Source organism: Anabrus simplex, chromosome 3 (assembly GCF_040414725.1).
Source record: "Anabrus simplex isolate iqAnaSimp1 chromosome 3, ASM4041472v1, whole genome shotgun sequence".
Classification (NCBI taxonomy): Eukaryota; Metazoa; Arthropoda; class Insecta; order Orthoptera; family Tettigoniidae; genus Anabrus; species Anabrus simplex.
Genome location: NC_090267.1, coordinates 28548947 through 28565801, shown reverse-complemented (window position 1 = coordinate 28565801; position 16855 = coordinate 28548947). Strand labels below are relative to the sequence as shown.

General features: G+C 41.9%; 2 protein-coding genes across 2 annotated transcripts in view; both read left to right on the top strand.

Annotated features, from left to right (window-relative positions):
* Nucleotides 1–6480, top strand: part of LOC136866968 (luciferin 4-monooxygenase) — a 157148-nt gene extending 150668 nt beyond the window's left edge. The window contains exon 8 of the mRNA XM_067144058.2: nucleotides 5881–6480. Within this exon, the coding sequence (XP_067000159.2) occupies nucleotides 5881–5996 (116 nt within the window). The 3' untranslated portion in view covers nucleotides 5997–6480. The remainder of the gene's footprint in view (nucleotides 1–5880) is intronic.
* An 8102-nt stretch (nucleotides 6481–14582) lies between these two features.
* Nucleotides 14583–16855, top strand: part of LOC136865943 (luciferin 4-monooxygenase) — a 181575-nt gene continuing 179302 nt past the window's right edge. Inside the window, exon 1 of the mRNA XM_067142503.2 lies at nucleotides 14583–15179. Within this exon, the coding sequence (XP_066998604.2) occupies nucleotides 15063–15179 (117 nt within the window). The 5' untranslated portion in view covers nucleotides 14583–15062. The remainder of the gene's footprint in view (nucleotides 15180–16855) is intronic.

The following is a 16855-nucleotide window of genomic DNA, read 5'->3' as shown; positions in this document are numbered from 1 at the left end:
TACTTCTACAGTTTTCGGAGACGTCGAAGTGCCGGAATTTAGTCCCATAATTAGACATTAGTAAAATAAATTGCAGGAGAGCCCTGAAATATTCCATCCAAATCCTGAAGAATCATATCTCCCAAACTTTTTAATGCAATAACATACAGTATGTCCGCCTCTGTGGTGTAATGGTTAGTGTGATTAGCTGCCACCCCCAGAGGTCCGGGTTCGATTTCCGGCTCTGCCACGAAATTTGAAAAGTGGTACGAGGGCTGGAACGGGGTCCACTCAGCTTCGGGAGGTCAGCTGAGTAGAGGTGGGTTCGATTCCCACCTCAGCCATCCTAGAAGTGGTTTTCCGTGGTTTCCCACTTCTCCTCCAGGCAAATGCCGGGATGGTACATAACTTAAGGCCACGGCCGCTTCCTTCCCCCTTCCTTGCCTGTCCCATCCAGTCTTCCCATCCCTCCACAAGGCCCCTGTTCAGCATAGCAGGTGAGGCCGCCTGGGCGAGATACTGGTCATTCTCCCCAGTTGTATCCCCCGACCCGAAGTCTGAAGCTCCAGGACACTGCCCTTGAGGCGGTAGAGGTGGGATCCTACGCTGAGTCCAAGGGAAAAACCGACCCTGGAGGGTAAACGGGTTAAGTAGAAGAAAAAGAAGAAAATACAGTATATCAAATGTGCTAACCAACTCACAATTACTTTTAATATTCTTGTCTTTTTGTATACTTTGTCCTCAGGGGCAATCTCCAGTTATGAAAGTCAAAATAAATAAATAAATAAATAAATAAATAAATAAATAAATAAATAAATAAATAAGTGCCAGTAAATGCGAATTGACGCATTTGAGCAACTTCAAAAACCACCGGACTGAGCTATGATCGACCTGCCAAGTTGGGGTCAGAAGAACGCCTCAACCGCCTGAGCCACCTCAGCCCGGCAAGTGCAGATCAGTGGTGATTGATTGAAGATTGAAGTAAAGTGCGTAGTTCTCTCACAATGATAATGTGAAGTGAATACCTTTCCCCATTTTATATCTAAATTATTATGTGTTCCCCTCCGTCTGATCTTGGGTCTGAAAAGGTCTTTCGCAGAAAATTGCACACGTGTGAGACTTAGTTCAGCTGCCTGTGTGGATCAGTGGTGGAGTATCGGCCTGCGGTCCCAAGATAGCGGGTTCAAACCCGGCAGAGGTGGCCGGAATTTTAAACGGCGGAAAAAAGTCCATTCGACACTCCATGTTGTACGATGTCGGCAGGTAAAAGATTTGTAGTGACACATTCGGTATTTCGTCAGCTTCTCCCTCGGACTCAGCGAAGGATCCCACCTCTACCGCCTCAAGGGCAGTGTCCTGCAGCTTCAGACTCTGGGTCTGGGTATACAACTGGGGAGGATGACCAGTATCTCGACCAGGCGGCCCCACCTGCTATGCTGAACAGGGGCCTTGTGGAGGGATGGGAAGATTGGATGGGATAGACAAGGAAGAGGGAAGGAAGCGGCCGTGGCCTTAAGTTAGGTACCATCTCGGCATTTGCCTGGAGTAGAAGTGGGAAACCACGGTAAACCACTTCCAGGATGGCTGAGGAAGGAATCGAACCCCCCTCTACTCAGTTGACCTCCCGAGGCTGAGTGGACCCCGTTCCAGCCCTCGTACCACTTTTCAAATTTTGTGGCAGAGCCGGGAATCGAACCCGGGCCTCTGGGGGTGGCAGCTAATCACACTAACCACTACACCACAGAGGCGGACCATTCAGTATTTATCCGACAAAATTCATTAAATCTCAGCCACAGACACGCAAGAGAATTTCGGTTTATTCGTTCTGCCATCTAGTTGGCTTAGAGTAAAACGGAACGTCGAAATTGACTAGCAGACAGCCAGATGGAGTGTAAATTGAAATGTCTGCACACGGTAGCTGAGACAATACGACTATTATTATTATTATTATTATTATTATTATTATTATTATTATTATTATTATTATTATTATTATTACACTTTTAACCAGGAAAAATGTGTTCTGAGATGTGAATTACGTGACCTCAGTTACAGTTCGGACTTTGACGTTTTACGAGTGGCTCAAGGCCACTAACTGGACTCCATTAAGTTGTGTATGGAGATCCTCAGGCGAGCTGTTACGAGTTAATACTTTGATAAAAGCAGCAACGTGTCGGCACATGAGATGGGAACTGCGTTAAGACTTGCCTCGTTAATTCAGAAAGAGCACGACCTCGTCTGGCCGCAATGCCAGTGCATTAGTGGTGTGAACCCACAGAAAGAGGAAGATCAGCTTCGCTGATACAAAAAACTTGATCTATGAGGGGTAAATAATATATAGATATAGCCTACAGAGTCTCTAGAACAAAAAACTTGATCTATGAGAGGTAAATAATATATAGATATAGCCTACAGAGTCTCTAGAACCATTAAATACATCAACATTCTCTTTTCATGTGCTTAAATTATCTACAATCTGTACAAAAGTAAGTCTACAATGATAAGAACCGATGGCTATGGAAAAGAAGCAGCAATCCAGAAAGGAATGAGGCAAGGGTGCAATTTGTCCCGCCTCCTTTTCAATGTTTACATACAACAGGTGAAAAAGGAAATCAAAGATAAATTAGGAAAATAATTCACAATCCAAGGAGAGAAAATCAAAACTCTGCTGATGTTATTGTATCTGAGTCAGCAGAAGATCTGCAGAAATTACTGAATGGTATGGACATACACTTGGGTAAGGAATACAAGTTGAAAATATATATACTGTAAGTCCAAAACAAAAGAAATGGAGTGCGGTCGAATGAAGTCAGGTGATGCAGGAAATATTAGATTAGGAAATTAAATCTTAAAGGAAGTAGACGGATATTGTTACTTGGGTACAAGAATAACTAGCGATGGCAGAAATAAGGAGGACATAAAATGGAGATTAGCACAAGCAAGGAAGGCTTTCCATAAGAAAAGACATTTACTCACTTCGAACTTTAATATAGGAATTAGAAAGACTTTTTGAATTCACCTATAGCGTGGCATTGTATGGATGTGAAATATGGATGATAACTAGCTCAAAAGGAAGGAGAATATAAGCTTTGAAATGTGGTGTTAAAGAAGAATGCTGAAGGTGAGATGGATAGATCGAGTCACAAATAAAGAGATACTGAGTCGAATTGGGGAGAGAAGATCGATTTGGCGAAATTTTAGACCAGAAGAAGAAAGAGAGCACATCTTAAGACACCTAGGACTTGTTCAGTTCGTTTTTGAGGGAAGTGTAGGCTGTAAGAACGGCAGAGGAGACCAAGGTATGAATATGGCAAGTAGATTAGAGTAGATGTAGGATGCAGTAATTGCGTAAAAATGAAAAGGTTAGCCCACGATAGGGTGACATGGAAGGCTGCATCAAACAAGTGTATGGACTGACCACCCAAACAACCACATTATTAAATATATTCAGAGACTTTTGAAAAAAGTCCTCTTTTCCGTGGGGTTATTAATAACAATGATATTGACCACTAACTTCATTTTTCAAAAATATAACTCTACAGGTTTCATCCTCAACCACAGCCAAATTCAGTGTTGTTCTTAATTTCAACGTGCAGTCATTCCTTTGGGATAAAATCAATATAGAGTACCAAACTGTTCTCTTTCACCGTGGCGCGTATAATTGTCGGTCAGTTAATCCATGTGATATGTCTAGTGCAAAATGTTCTACCTAATGGAACGTAATGATTCTGATATGTCACATAAATCATCCATGTTTTGTTGCGACTATGTTACTAAGAAACATATAACAGGTGTGTACATCGTGCTATGTGGTATTGAAACATCAAAATTAATGTTACGTGAAGCAGCGAATGACATTTATTTATTTATTTATTTATTTATTTATTTATTTATTTATTTATTTATTTATTTATTTATTTATTTATTTATTCTTCTCCTTCGTTTAGGCCTACGATGTACCACGTGGTTCTTAACTCTGGTGAGCCCTTTCCTTCCTCTTAGCCCAGTATTCCTTCATTCTAGCGCTATGGATGTCTTTTCTTTCCTGAGTCCATTTCATTCCTACTCCTGGACGCAGTGATTTAGTTGTTAGTGACTGGAGAGAGTCAGATGTCTTGACTAACTTTCTGAATTTATCTCGGTTGTAAATGTCAACGTGATCAATGTTTAGGTATTGTAGGTCTTTCCGCACTAAATTCGTCCATTTGGCATTTGTTGCTTTCCCTCTAGATACAGTGTTGTATTTATTTATTTATTTATTTATTTATTTATTTATTTATTTATTTATTTATTTATTTATTTATTTATTTATTTATTTATTCAACAGAGCTAAAGCTCAATCACAGAAGGCGTATACTGCATTGTATTAAATAATTAGAGATTTAGCAAAAGAAAGGAAACAAAAAATATACAAACTATAATACAGGCAAAAGAAGGAAAGGATTTATAGAAAATACATTGTAATATATGCGATATTTATTTGTCGGAAATGGATGAACCCATTCATTAGTCAATGGCGGCAGATTACTTCAGATGGGAATACAGAGATACCATTTTTGCTGTAGGAGGGAAGAACAGTGTTGCAATCAGGCGGAGAAATAGTTCAACAAGATTAAGGTGTTCGCTGATTCACAATCTCTCTGACTATCCGTATTTACATTACTGTAAAGCGGAGTTCAAGCAATCAGACACAATTTCTAATAAATCAGTACTGAAAGTAATTACAGTACGCTAAAGTGTAATTTTTCACACACTTTTGAGTGCGGGAAGGGATCAATTGCTTCAAAATATGAAATATATCGTACCACAGCAAGCATGCACTCAGTACGATGTTGGACCACCCGTAGCACGAAGACGGGCATGGAGGCAAACAGACGTCAGATGTTTTCTCTTAAGGAAAATCCTGCCACAGTTGTCGTAACTGACGCTCCTAATCTGCCGTAGTTGCCGACAATCTCGTTCCAAACGTTGTTGAAAGTCGAGAGGTATGCAGACGTTGCTGGCCAATGAAGCACAGTGACATGACTTAGGCAGACCAGAGATACCGGTGCTGTGGGACACCGGCTATTAAGCTGCACCAGGAAAGGAAGCAACATGGTCGCAGAATTTCCTGAACGTATCACCGCGACGTCATGGGTCGTTCAATTACCACCAGTGAGGTGGTGGTGGTGGTGGTGATTATTGTTTTAAGAGGAAGTACAACTAGGCAACCATCCTCTAATTAACACTAATCAGGGGAAAAATGGAAGGGATCCGACACTTCGAGAAATGAAGGTATCGGCCAAAGGAAGACAAGGGCCACGAAGGGCGTATTATTGAAAGACTCCCTAGCCCTCGCAAACCTAATAGCGTTGGGGTCGGAAAAGAACAAGAGTTGACCAAGAGAGGTCGGATGGGATAGATGAAAGTGAGGAGCCAGGCACAAGTAAGTGGAAGCAATGCTGGGACTCAGCTAAGGGCCCCGTGGTCGCCAACCCACTCTCCAAAGTTCAGAGCCTCTGGGGCCCCTTTCAGTCGCCTCTTACGACAGGCAGGGGATACCGTGGGTGTTATTCTACCGCCCCCACCCACAGGGGGACCACCAGTGAGGAACGAGAATCCTAAGATGTATAACACCTCTTGTAGGGGCCGTGTGGCGAGGATCACTGCACTGGCCTTCACTTTTCCAGACTTGAATTCGGCGGTCGTCTGTTTGGAGACAAAACCGTGAATTGCCGCTGAGCACCACTCGTTGCAAATCTGCAAGCTGCCCATTTCTGGGAGAAGTTCAAACGTTTTTACTTCTAGACATTTAACTCGCATTAAGTATTGACCAAACATTTGTTTTCCATATCCCGATACACATAAGTTTTAGCTCTGTTATGAATCTTGAGTTGATGTACGATTTCCTTGTATTTTCAGAGAATATGGCTGAACACAAGTGGCTGAGAGGTGGGGTCCTGTTCGTAGACTCAATCCCGAAGACCACCACAGGAAAGATACGTCGCCGCGTACTGCGGGACCAACTAAACCAATGAAGAGGGATATTCAAGCTTCAGCCTAGAATGAGAGGCAGAACTACACTACTCTGGAAGAGCTCAAATTATTCACCAATTCTATATTCTACTTATCTTTCAAGATTTAAAGAATCTGCAGTGTTATTGTTTTCTTTAGTTAATTAAGCCTCCAAACCTATGATTCAGTAGATGCATTAGGTCCTCACTTCTTTGGACTGAACTATAGAGGATTATCTGATTCCGTGAAGGTTGGATCACCGTCCAGATACACATTCTCTTTATAACAACCGAGAGGAGTTGATTTGACTAACAGTCTCGAAAATCCTAAAATTGGTATTTCTTAGGTTCAAACATATTCGGTGATGGAAAAAGTACAAAATAAAAGTAAGTGGACTGAATTACAGCAAATACAGTAAAGACAATACAGGAAACTTCATGATTTAAGCTTGGTAAAATGCGAGATAATTCGCAAGTGGCGCTCGTAGTGGCATGACCTGAAAATTCACGCCAGATTCAAATAAAAATGCAAAATTCATAAACTGAAATGGATAAATAAATTATGTCTAGAAAGAAAGTGTTATTAAGATATAAAATTTAAAGTTGCTGAAGCAATTCTGGATAAATAAAAGAAGAATTATTTAGCAGATTATTATTGGAAGGCTGAAATTAGACATATATTCATGATATGAAAGGCCCTGCTGTGAAAGGACTTGCTTTTCATTTATACATTACTTCTTTTGCTTTAGGATTCCTGCCTGAACGTTTGCGGTTAGATTTGCCTTTTTCCTTATTTGGAAAACATTGTATCATCACATTAAGACACTTGTTATTAAACAGATCGGCACATACCTTTTCCTCTTGGATGGGGCGGTAGCATTTATTTGTTTTGTTTTGAGATTCTGTGTTGGTACAGATCCAGACTGGAGAGGGATAAATAAAGAAAAGCATGAAAACGTTATCGATAGTTATATTTTGAGGAATATTTACGTACAGTTAGAGTAAAAATATAACATACCCTTGACTGTATAGCGGAGCATTTCTAAAGTCGCTGATATGAAAATTATCTGAACAAACCTTATAATTTGTATTGAAGCGTAACATCCCTTCTTTCTTTCTGACATTTCAAAACCCACAGATCACACCTACAACTAGTCGGTTAAAAGTCGGTTAAAAGTGGGTCGTGCAGCTGAAGTTTTGGAAGTACTATACAAATCTGTTTGTCATTGGAGAATATATATACCAGGTGCCTCCCGAACGCCGTACTTCCTACTTACAAATGTCCCGCATGCACAAATGATGAATGGGATATCTACCAGCTCATTTTTACAGGCGCACTACTGCCAGCGGGTAGGTTACGTCAGAATATGAAGAGATAACGACCAGCCTGTAATACACTGCATGTTACTCAGCGCTACTGGTCTAATGCACCCCTTGCAATAGTAAACATCGTTTTCCACCGCATATTTCTAGGCTGGTGTATGGTACAACCGCACTATATTTGCTGTCAGCATGTCGGCAATGAATAGTGTGTTCACCAGCGACGAATACACAGACATTATTTTAATCTGGACAACCTGGTCGGAATGCAGCCGAAGCTCCAAACAGACGTAGGCCAATGCCCCTACACACGTATTTCACCGAACAGTATTAGTTTTTGTTTCATACAAGCAACTCTATTATCGAGTGAAATGTCTACACGTGTATAAATTAATATGTTATTAAATTTCCTTTTCTGCATCTTTATCGTGTTTACAAACAGTAGCGGTGATTAGGGGTTGGAGTGAGGAGGGACAGTGGCACCCTCCCCCCACTTTTTGGAGTAAACATTACATTTTTTTCTACTTTTGCCAGCTGGAACTAGGAATTATTTTAAAAACAAGCTATTTGTACAAGCCTTGTTGTCTTATCTGCTAATTCTTTTCTTTATTTTTAAATTATTAACATAATTACTGTCGGAAATACGCACAAAATGCCATTCGCCGCGGCTAAACGATTTGTATAGCGCTACGGCAAGTAGTGGAGACTTTGCATTGCTGTGAGGAAGGGTAGTAGGGGTACATATTTTTTTGACGAGGTCGTGGACACTGAGTTATAATTCACCCGCTTGCCGCGCGCATCCATCAGTCTGGCACTCTCTTTTAGTGCTATTTAGATTCTTAGTGTGTATTAAAATACTAAATGATTTTAATTGCATAATCATGCCGTACGTCTATTTAATTGTACCGGGCGAGCTGTCCGTGTGGTTAGAGGCGCGCAAATGTGAGCTTGCACCCGGAAGATAGTGGTTTCGAATCCCACTGTCGGCAGCCCTGAATATGGATTTCCGTTGTCTCCCATTTTCACACCAGGCAAGTGCTGGGGCTGTAGCTTAATTAAGGCCACGGCCTCTTCCTTTCCAGGCGTAGCCCTTTCCTGTCTCATCGTTGCCATGAGTCCTATCTGTGTCACTGCGACGTAAAGTCAATTGTAAAAAAAATATTTACTTGTAATTTCAACGGGAGATAATACCAACTTTACTTTCACCGGACTAAATTCTTTTGTTTGTTTTATGTTATTTATTATGTAAATGTAATTAACCTGCCCCGTGGTTTATTTGTAATAATACTTTTTTCGAGATTGTGATTATATGCTTTATACTAAAATTTTCACCAGGTCTCACAAACAAACAACGGGACAGGTTAAATAGATTTACTTAATAAATAACATAACACAAAACAAATAATTTAACCCAGTGAAAGGAACGTTGGTATTATCCCCCGTTGAAATTACAATTACAATTGAATTATTTTACAATTGGCTTTAAGTCCGCTTCTGTGGTGTAGTGGTTAGTGTGATTAGCTGCCACCCCCGGAGGCCCGAGTTCGAACCTCGGCTTTGCCACGATGTTCTGAAAAGTGGTACGAGGGCTGGAACGGGGTCTACTCAGCCTCGGGAGGTCGACTGGGTAGAGGTGGGTCCGATTGCCACCTCAGTCCTCCTGGAAGTGGTTTTCCGTGGTTTCCCACTTCTCCTCCAGGCAAACGCCGGGGTGATCCCTAACTTAAGGCCACGGCCCCTTCCTTCCCTCACAGTTGTCTAAACCTTCCAAACTTCCCATCCCCCCACCAAGGCCCCTGTTCAGCATAGCAGGTGAGGTCACCTGGGTGAGGTACTGGCCATCCTCCCGATTTGTATACCGACCCAATGTCTCACCCTCCAGGACACTGACCTTGAGGCGGTAGAGGTGGGATCCCTCGCTGAGTCCGAGGACAAATCAACCCTGGAGGGTAAGCAGATTAAGAAGAAAAAGAATTAGCTTTACGTCGCACCGACGCAGATACGACTTATGGCGACGATGAGACAGGAAAGGGCTACGCGTGGAAAGGAAGAGGCCGTGGTCTTAATTAAGGTACAGCCCTAGCATTTTCCTGGTGTGAAAATGGGAAACCACGGAAAACCATATTCAGGCCGGCCGACAGTAGGATTCGAAACCACTATCTCCCGCGTGCAAGCTCACAGCTGCGCGCCCCTAATCCCACGGCCTGCTCGCCCGGTGCAATTAAATAGAAGTACGGCATGATTATGCAATTAAAATCGTTTAGTATTTGAATACACACTAAGGAACTAACAGACACTAAACGAGACTGCCAGACTGACGGATGCACGCGGCAGGCGGGTGAATTATAACTCTGTGTCCACGACCTTGTCAAAAAATATGTACCCCTACTACCCTTCCTCACAGCACATGCAAAGTCTCCACTACTTGCCGCAGCGCTATACAAATCGGTTAGCCCCGACGAACGGCATTTTGTGCGTATTTCCGACAATAATTATGTTAATAATTAAAAAATAAAGGAAAGAATTAGCAGATAAGACAACAAGGCTTGTACAAATAGCTTTTTTTTAATAAGTCCTAGATCCAGCTGGCTAAAGTGGAAAAAAATGTAATGTTTACTCCAAAAAGTTGGGGTAGGGTTCCACTGTACCTCCTCGCCCCACCTCCTAATCACCTCTACTGTTTGTAAACACGCTAAAGGTGCAGAAAAGGAAATTTAATAACATATTAATTTATACACGTGTAGACATTTCACTCGATAATAGAGTTGCTTGTATGAAACAAAAACTAATACTGTTCGGTGAAATACGTGTGTAGGGGCGTTGGCCTACGTCTGTTTGGAGCTTCGGCTGCATTCCGACCAGGTTGTCCAGACTAAAATAATGTCTGTGTATTTGTCGCTGCTGAACACACTATTCATTGCCGATATGCTGACAGCAAATATAGTGCGGCTGTACCATACCCCAGTATAGAAATATGCGTTGGAAAACTATGTTTACTATTGCAAGGGGTGAATTAGACCAGTAGCGCTGAGTGACATGCTGCGAGCGAGAGGCTGATTCTTATCTCTTCATATTCTGACGTAACCTACTCGCTGGCAGTAGTGCGCCTGTGAAAATCTGTTGGTAGATATCCCATTTATCATTTGTGCATGCGGGACATTTGTAAGTAGAAAGTACGGCGTTCTTGAGCCATCTGGTGTGTAAACACAATATCTACTTACTGTACATTTTCTTGTCACGAAGGAAACGGAAGAAAGTCCGCGAATTCTTCTGCACTTCGCAATCATTGCAGCCAAACACAGCACATAACTTTCCACTCATGATGATGGGGGGGGGGGGGGCATAGCTCTCAGGGAAAAGAAAAAATCTAATATAGTCAGGTGTTTTTCTTTCATGAAAATGATTTAAAAGTCGGTATTACGTAAAAGTGGTAGCGGATACCGTGGGTGGTATTCTACCGTGGAATACAAATCGTCATTCATCTTCCAAAATATTAAAAATACTACATGCCCCCCAGGTCTAGCAACCCCACCCCCCTTACAAGCTATCCTCTGGGCGCCCTTAATGATGAGAGAAGATATAAATGAATTGCACACATTATTATTGTTATTTAGCGATTTTAACCTACTCCAAACGCATAAATAACACACACAAAATAATAATCATATGGCCTCAGCTACCGAAGGCAGACATTTCAATTTGGCGCAATCTGGCTGTCTGCTCGTCAATTTCGACGTTCTGTATTACTCTAGGCCCACTAGATGGCAGACCGAGTAAACCGAAACTCTCTTGGGCTGAGATTTAATTAATCTTGTCGGGTAAACATCAAATCCAAATGTGTCACCAGAGATCTTTTACACGCCGACATCGTACGACATGGAGTGTCCGCCCTTCAAACATCCGACTACCCCTGCCGAGGATAGGATATCAAGCACGGGGCCCTAGAAATAGGTCAGGCCCATGTGAAATGTTTTTTCTGTGTGATTACTCGTGCAACAGTTTATTATAAGCGGTGTCCCGCGTTTTATTCTGCCATTCAAGACGTGTCGATGTGCACTCAGTAAATATACTCGGACGACTCTGTAATTATTCGTTTCGAGGCTCATTTTTTCATACACTCTGTATAAATTCATTCATTTACTTCTATGAAGCAGTTCTGTATAGTAGACCTACCGGGCGTGATGGCCGTGCGGTTAGAGGCGCGCGGCTGTGAGCTTGCATCCGGGAGATGGTGGGTTCGAATCCCACTGTCGGCAGCTCTGAAGATGGTTTCCCATGGATTCCCATTTACACACCAGGCAAATGCTGGGGCTGCACCTTAATTGAGGCCACGGCCGCTACCTTCCAACTCCTAGCCCTTTCCTATCCCATCGTCGCCATAAGACCTGTCTGTGTCGGTGCGACGTAAAACCACTAGCAAAAAAAATTTATAGTAGATCTTCTGTTGCAACCGTCATCTTATTGTGTTCTCATCTTAAAATCATGGTGTATTTTGGTGCCAAACTGAAAAGAAGTGTTATTCGGGAGATGGTGGGTTCAAACTTCATTATTGACAGCGCTGAAGATGGCTTTCCTTGGTTTCCCATTTTTACATCGGATAAATATTGTCGCTTTACCTTAATTACAGCTCTTTAACCCATCACAGCTCTTTTCTCTCCCGTTCTCGCCGGAGACCTAGTGCAAACTTAAACCACCAACATAAAGGTCTTAATCTTTCAATTTCTTTTTATTCAAAATCTTGGAAATAAACATATATTTCTGTATTATTAAGTGCCAGAGGCTTCCTGGCAGAGACGGTAAAGACGTGCTCCGTTCGCCCGGAAAGACGTGGGTTCGATTTCCCACCAGGGAAACGAAAAATTAAATAAACGAAATTTCTCTTTCCGGAGGTGCGCATGGCCCTGGCGTTCACTCAGCCTACACCAAAAATGAGTACCAGGTTAATTCCTGGGGGCAAAGGCGGCCAGGCGTAGAGCTAACCACTGTACACCATCAAGTGCCGAGGTTACGGATAGTGGAAACTTTTACCTCTCCAAGGGCCTTCATTGCCTCTACGGAGATGACTGTTTTTTATTATTTTTAAGTGCTACTTGAGCATTGCCCCGAGGACTATCGCATGGTCGCAACAGAAGTGTACGTCAGTGGCTAATGGTTAAAGTAGAGAGATAAGCTTCTTTTCGGGCTTTTTGGGCTTATGCTCTGTCAAGAAAGCAAGGTGAAACGCTTTACGTTTGGCAGAGAACTTTTTTAAATTACTAATTATTAAATTATTTATTGTAGAAGGCTTCCTAGTGAACAGCCGTGATTGTCTTCTGAAGACGCTGAGCAAAGTTCTCTGCGAACCGTAGTTTCTTACGATCTTTCTCTTCCTTCCTTCCTTCCTTCCTTCCTTCCTTCCTTCCTTCCTTCCTTCCTTCCTTCCTTCCTTCTTAAATACTGTCACAACCCAGCTCAAGACAAAGGTTGGGAAAGGACAATTCGCTCCTCCAGAAAGTACATCACAATCCACGGTATTATCAAAGAAACGTCTTCATAACTGGCAGACACAACTCACCTATCATATTTACTAGAAATTTAAATCACGTATTTCAGCCGGCGTTAAACATCTCCTCATCATAATGTATCATCATATTTCGGAATTGTTTCTGCACTGAAAATCAGAGCTTGGCAAAGCCTAACTTTTAAGGTAAGTTCCTCACAAAGCGAAGTAGTGAACTCACTTTTAATAGACCAATGATGTCAATGTTCAATGAAATATCAAAAAATGAATCACATCGTTGCAACAGGGTATAAGACATGTACACATGCCAGCAACTAGCTGTGGCAACGCAACGTTCGTCAAGAGTGATGAATACGTGCCTGTCTGGAAACACCGACGGGCATTACACTAGATTACAGGGCCTCTCAAACGCCCAAAATCTCACGCGTGCAAACACCGGTGCAGAGTTCCTGTGCACAGTGCATCGGTCCCGCTCGGCTCGGCTCAACTCGGCTCGGATTTGGAGCGCTACGGAGCAATTGAGGAAGAGGGTGACAGGGGGAGCGAGCTAGGCAGGCGTGGGGAAAGAGAGAGAGAAAGCGCTATTGCTCCAAATCGAGGAGTGGGGGTCTGCACTCTGGTCAACCAAGCGAAGTCGTCTTTTGCACCGTGCGCAGTGCATGTACCCTGAGAGGCCCTGCGCTAGATTGTTGGGCATTAAGTTTATGGATTTAAAATTAAGGTGGAATGGGCATGGTCACGAGGGATCAGTATGAACAAATCAGAAGAGACTGCTACTAAAATTGTTTTCACCTGTTAGAAGGCGACAACTTATTTCAGGACTAGGAGATTTGAATTGGAAAAGGTGGGAGTGTTGGCGGACATGGCCTATACTAGGAATTGTTGCGGCATTTGCCATTGCAGGCGAATGGAAAACCATAGAAAACCATTCTCAGGACAGCCAACGGTGGGTACCGGCACTAGAAGTTTAGAGCCACAGTAGAGGTGTAGCCACCGGTCGTCTGGTTGGTGGGAGTCCACGGTCCAGCGAGCCCACTCTGCCTCTACCATCAAAATAGAAAATAATAATGTTATTGCTGTTACGTGCCACAAACTACATTTACGTTTTTCGGAGACGCCGACGTGCCGGAATTTTGACCCGCAGGAGTTCTTTTACTGGCCCGTAAATCTACCGACCCGGAGCTGACGTATTTGAGCACCTTCAAATATCATCGGACTAAGCCAGGATGAAATCTGCCAACTTGTGCTCAGAAAGCCGGCGCCGTAACCGTGCGAGCCGCTCAGAACATAAAAGACGCATTTTAACATTCCCAGTAATTACATATAAATGAAATTTTATTCTTTTATAAAATATATTAATAATGTTATTCAAACGTAAGCAGTAATTATGTTATTAATAGTAATTTTTGAGATACGGCTTTATGTTACCAAACAAGCCAAAGAGAAACTGTGAAGAAACATTCAGTTTTGTTTGTCTCAACAAAGAAGTACATTATTTTTTCTTAACTATCTTCTTCATTGCTGTCACAACGTATACCGTATCCTCTTTCTCCTCTGTCTGATTCTGTTCGATACAGTATACGCAGCTGGTGACCATTGATATCATAAGACTTAACATTAATCAACAACAGTAACAAAGCTCTCTAGCGATTATTCACCAACTTCCTTGTCTTGGTAATTCTCACAGGTGTGAGGCAGGTGGCCGGTGCCTGAGAGATAGTGCTCGTGTTTGATTGGGCACGTCTCCACATATCAAACGAGTCACCAGTGTCGAACTGATGCACAAGAGTGCTTAGTTCAGTTAGTGCGTGAAATAGTGCGAGCTCAGTGGATTATGCGCTCTTACTTCAACGCGAATTTTACTAATTGTTTCACCGGGAATTTTGCTGAACTCTGTCAGTAACCTACAATCAATCAACAGTTCATAGATTTGTGGCCGAAACTTTTAAGAATATTAGCTAAAGTGGATGGTTCAGTATTTCTTGTATAATTCCCATTGTACGTACTTATTTTCGTAAGTAAAGTTGAAATCCAAACCGTGAATTTTCACTCCTTTAATACTAAAACTAGAGTGAGATATTAATTCAGAAAAAAACTGAATTACAAATATGTCAGGTGCATTACAAATTCATCTCTCGAGCTTCTAGTGAATTAGAAGTACTTTAAGGGTATCACTGAGTCACGTATTCAGTTTGAAGTTAAAATTCTCTCAGATCTTTTGGAAGCGCAAAGAGGTAGATACGTAGATACTGTAGTTTAGCGAGGTAAACATGCGTGATGACGAACGCGTGTTGTACGGTCCCAGAGACGACCAACCACTTCCAGACATTCCTCTAGGACACTTCATCCTGGAACGACTAAAACAGTACGGAGACAAGATAGCTCAGGTAAGTAACATAAGATTTCTATTCTCTAAACCAATGGTATGCAGATCAGTATTGATTGATTGATTGATTGATTGATTGATTGATTGATTGATTGATTGATTGATTGATTGATTGATTGATTGATTGATTGATTGATTGATTGATTGATTGATTGATTGATTGATTGATTGATTGATTGATTGATTGATTGATTGATTGATTGATTGATTGGTATTCAAAAATTTGTGGTTGACGTACCCCCAAAATCCAATTGTTTTACCTTTGTACCCCGAAGTACAAGTATATATACAAGAAATAACAAATGATTGTTGCTGGATACCAAATAATAATAATAATAAAAATAATAATAATAATCAACATCTTCACCTGCGCAGCTTATGCCCCTTGCACTGAGGCATGAAAAATTAATAATGCTATTTGCTTTACGTCCCACTAACTACTTTTACTGTCTTCGGAGACGCCGAGGTGCCGGAATTTAGTCCCGCAGGAGTTCTTTTACGTGCCAGTAAATCTACCGACACGAGGCTGTCGTATTTGAGCACCTTCAAATACCACCGGACTGAGCCAGGATCGAACCTGCCAAGTTGAGGTTAGATGGCCAGCGCCTGAACCGTCTGAGCAGCTCATCCCGACCCATGAAAAATTATGGCAGGGGATTTACGGTCGCATGCCCTTCCTGACACCACGGGAAATCCCACCACAGCAATACCAGGAATCAAACCACGGTCATCGGAATGATAAGCAAGCAGCTGATCCTGTACACTACACTGTTCCCCACTAATAACAAGAATGTATATAATCGTCGCTGCGCAAAGGACACCTCGTAACTCCTTAGGAGTAAAGTTTACAGAAGAAGTCCAAAACTGAGCCGTCAGCAATGATCGAAGAACTGTTCCTGTCATTTTCACTGCTTAACGGTAGCCCAATTATTCGGCCATTAGAGTTTTCTTTTTACTTCTCACGCAAAGCCTTCACAAGACAGGTGCAGAAACGTGATTATCTCGTGCGTGGAATTACGAAGTTTTCATTGCATAGCAAAGATATATTGCCCCCTTGCTGTGGCTCGGTCATAAGGTTGCAATATCCTACTAGCTAAATCCCGGCACGCTTCGCTGTGGCTCAGTCTGATATGTAATGAATGGGTAAGTAAATAAATGTATTCTAACGAACATGAGATCAAGCGCACTTTTGAACATCCGAATTAAATTTTGGTTATCATGTAACATTGTTTGCAACGACTCAATAATACCTTCTTATTCCAACGTGCATTCCATTGGTCATTTTCATCTCCTATGAAATAGATTTGGAGAAATTTATGATTATTGCTGGGAAAAGAAAGCAAAGATTAATGATCTGTGGTAATTTTTTCCCTGAATTTTAATTGTCGGCAAAACATGCTCTGCTATAACGTTAGCACGGAATAGAGTCATCTGAAAACAGGAATTGTAATTTCATATGTTTTTGAGGAAACGTTTTGAATCATCAATAATTCCATTTAACAAACTTTCCAGCGGTTCTTTTGGCTGCTCAAGTTCAGGTAGCTTCACTTTTTTGCTCGGGTAGCACATTCTCGGGGTTTTCTACTTTCAGTTTCATTGCTGTGCAGTGCGGACGAACTTTGTCCTCTTTTTCCGATATGAACGAAATTACATGAGGTATTGTAACTTATTGAATAT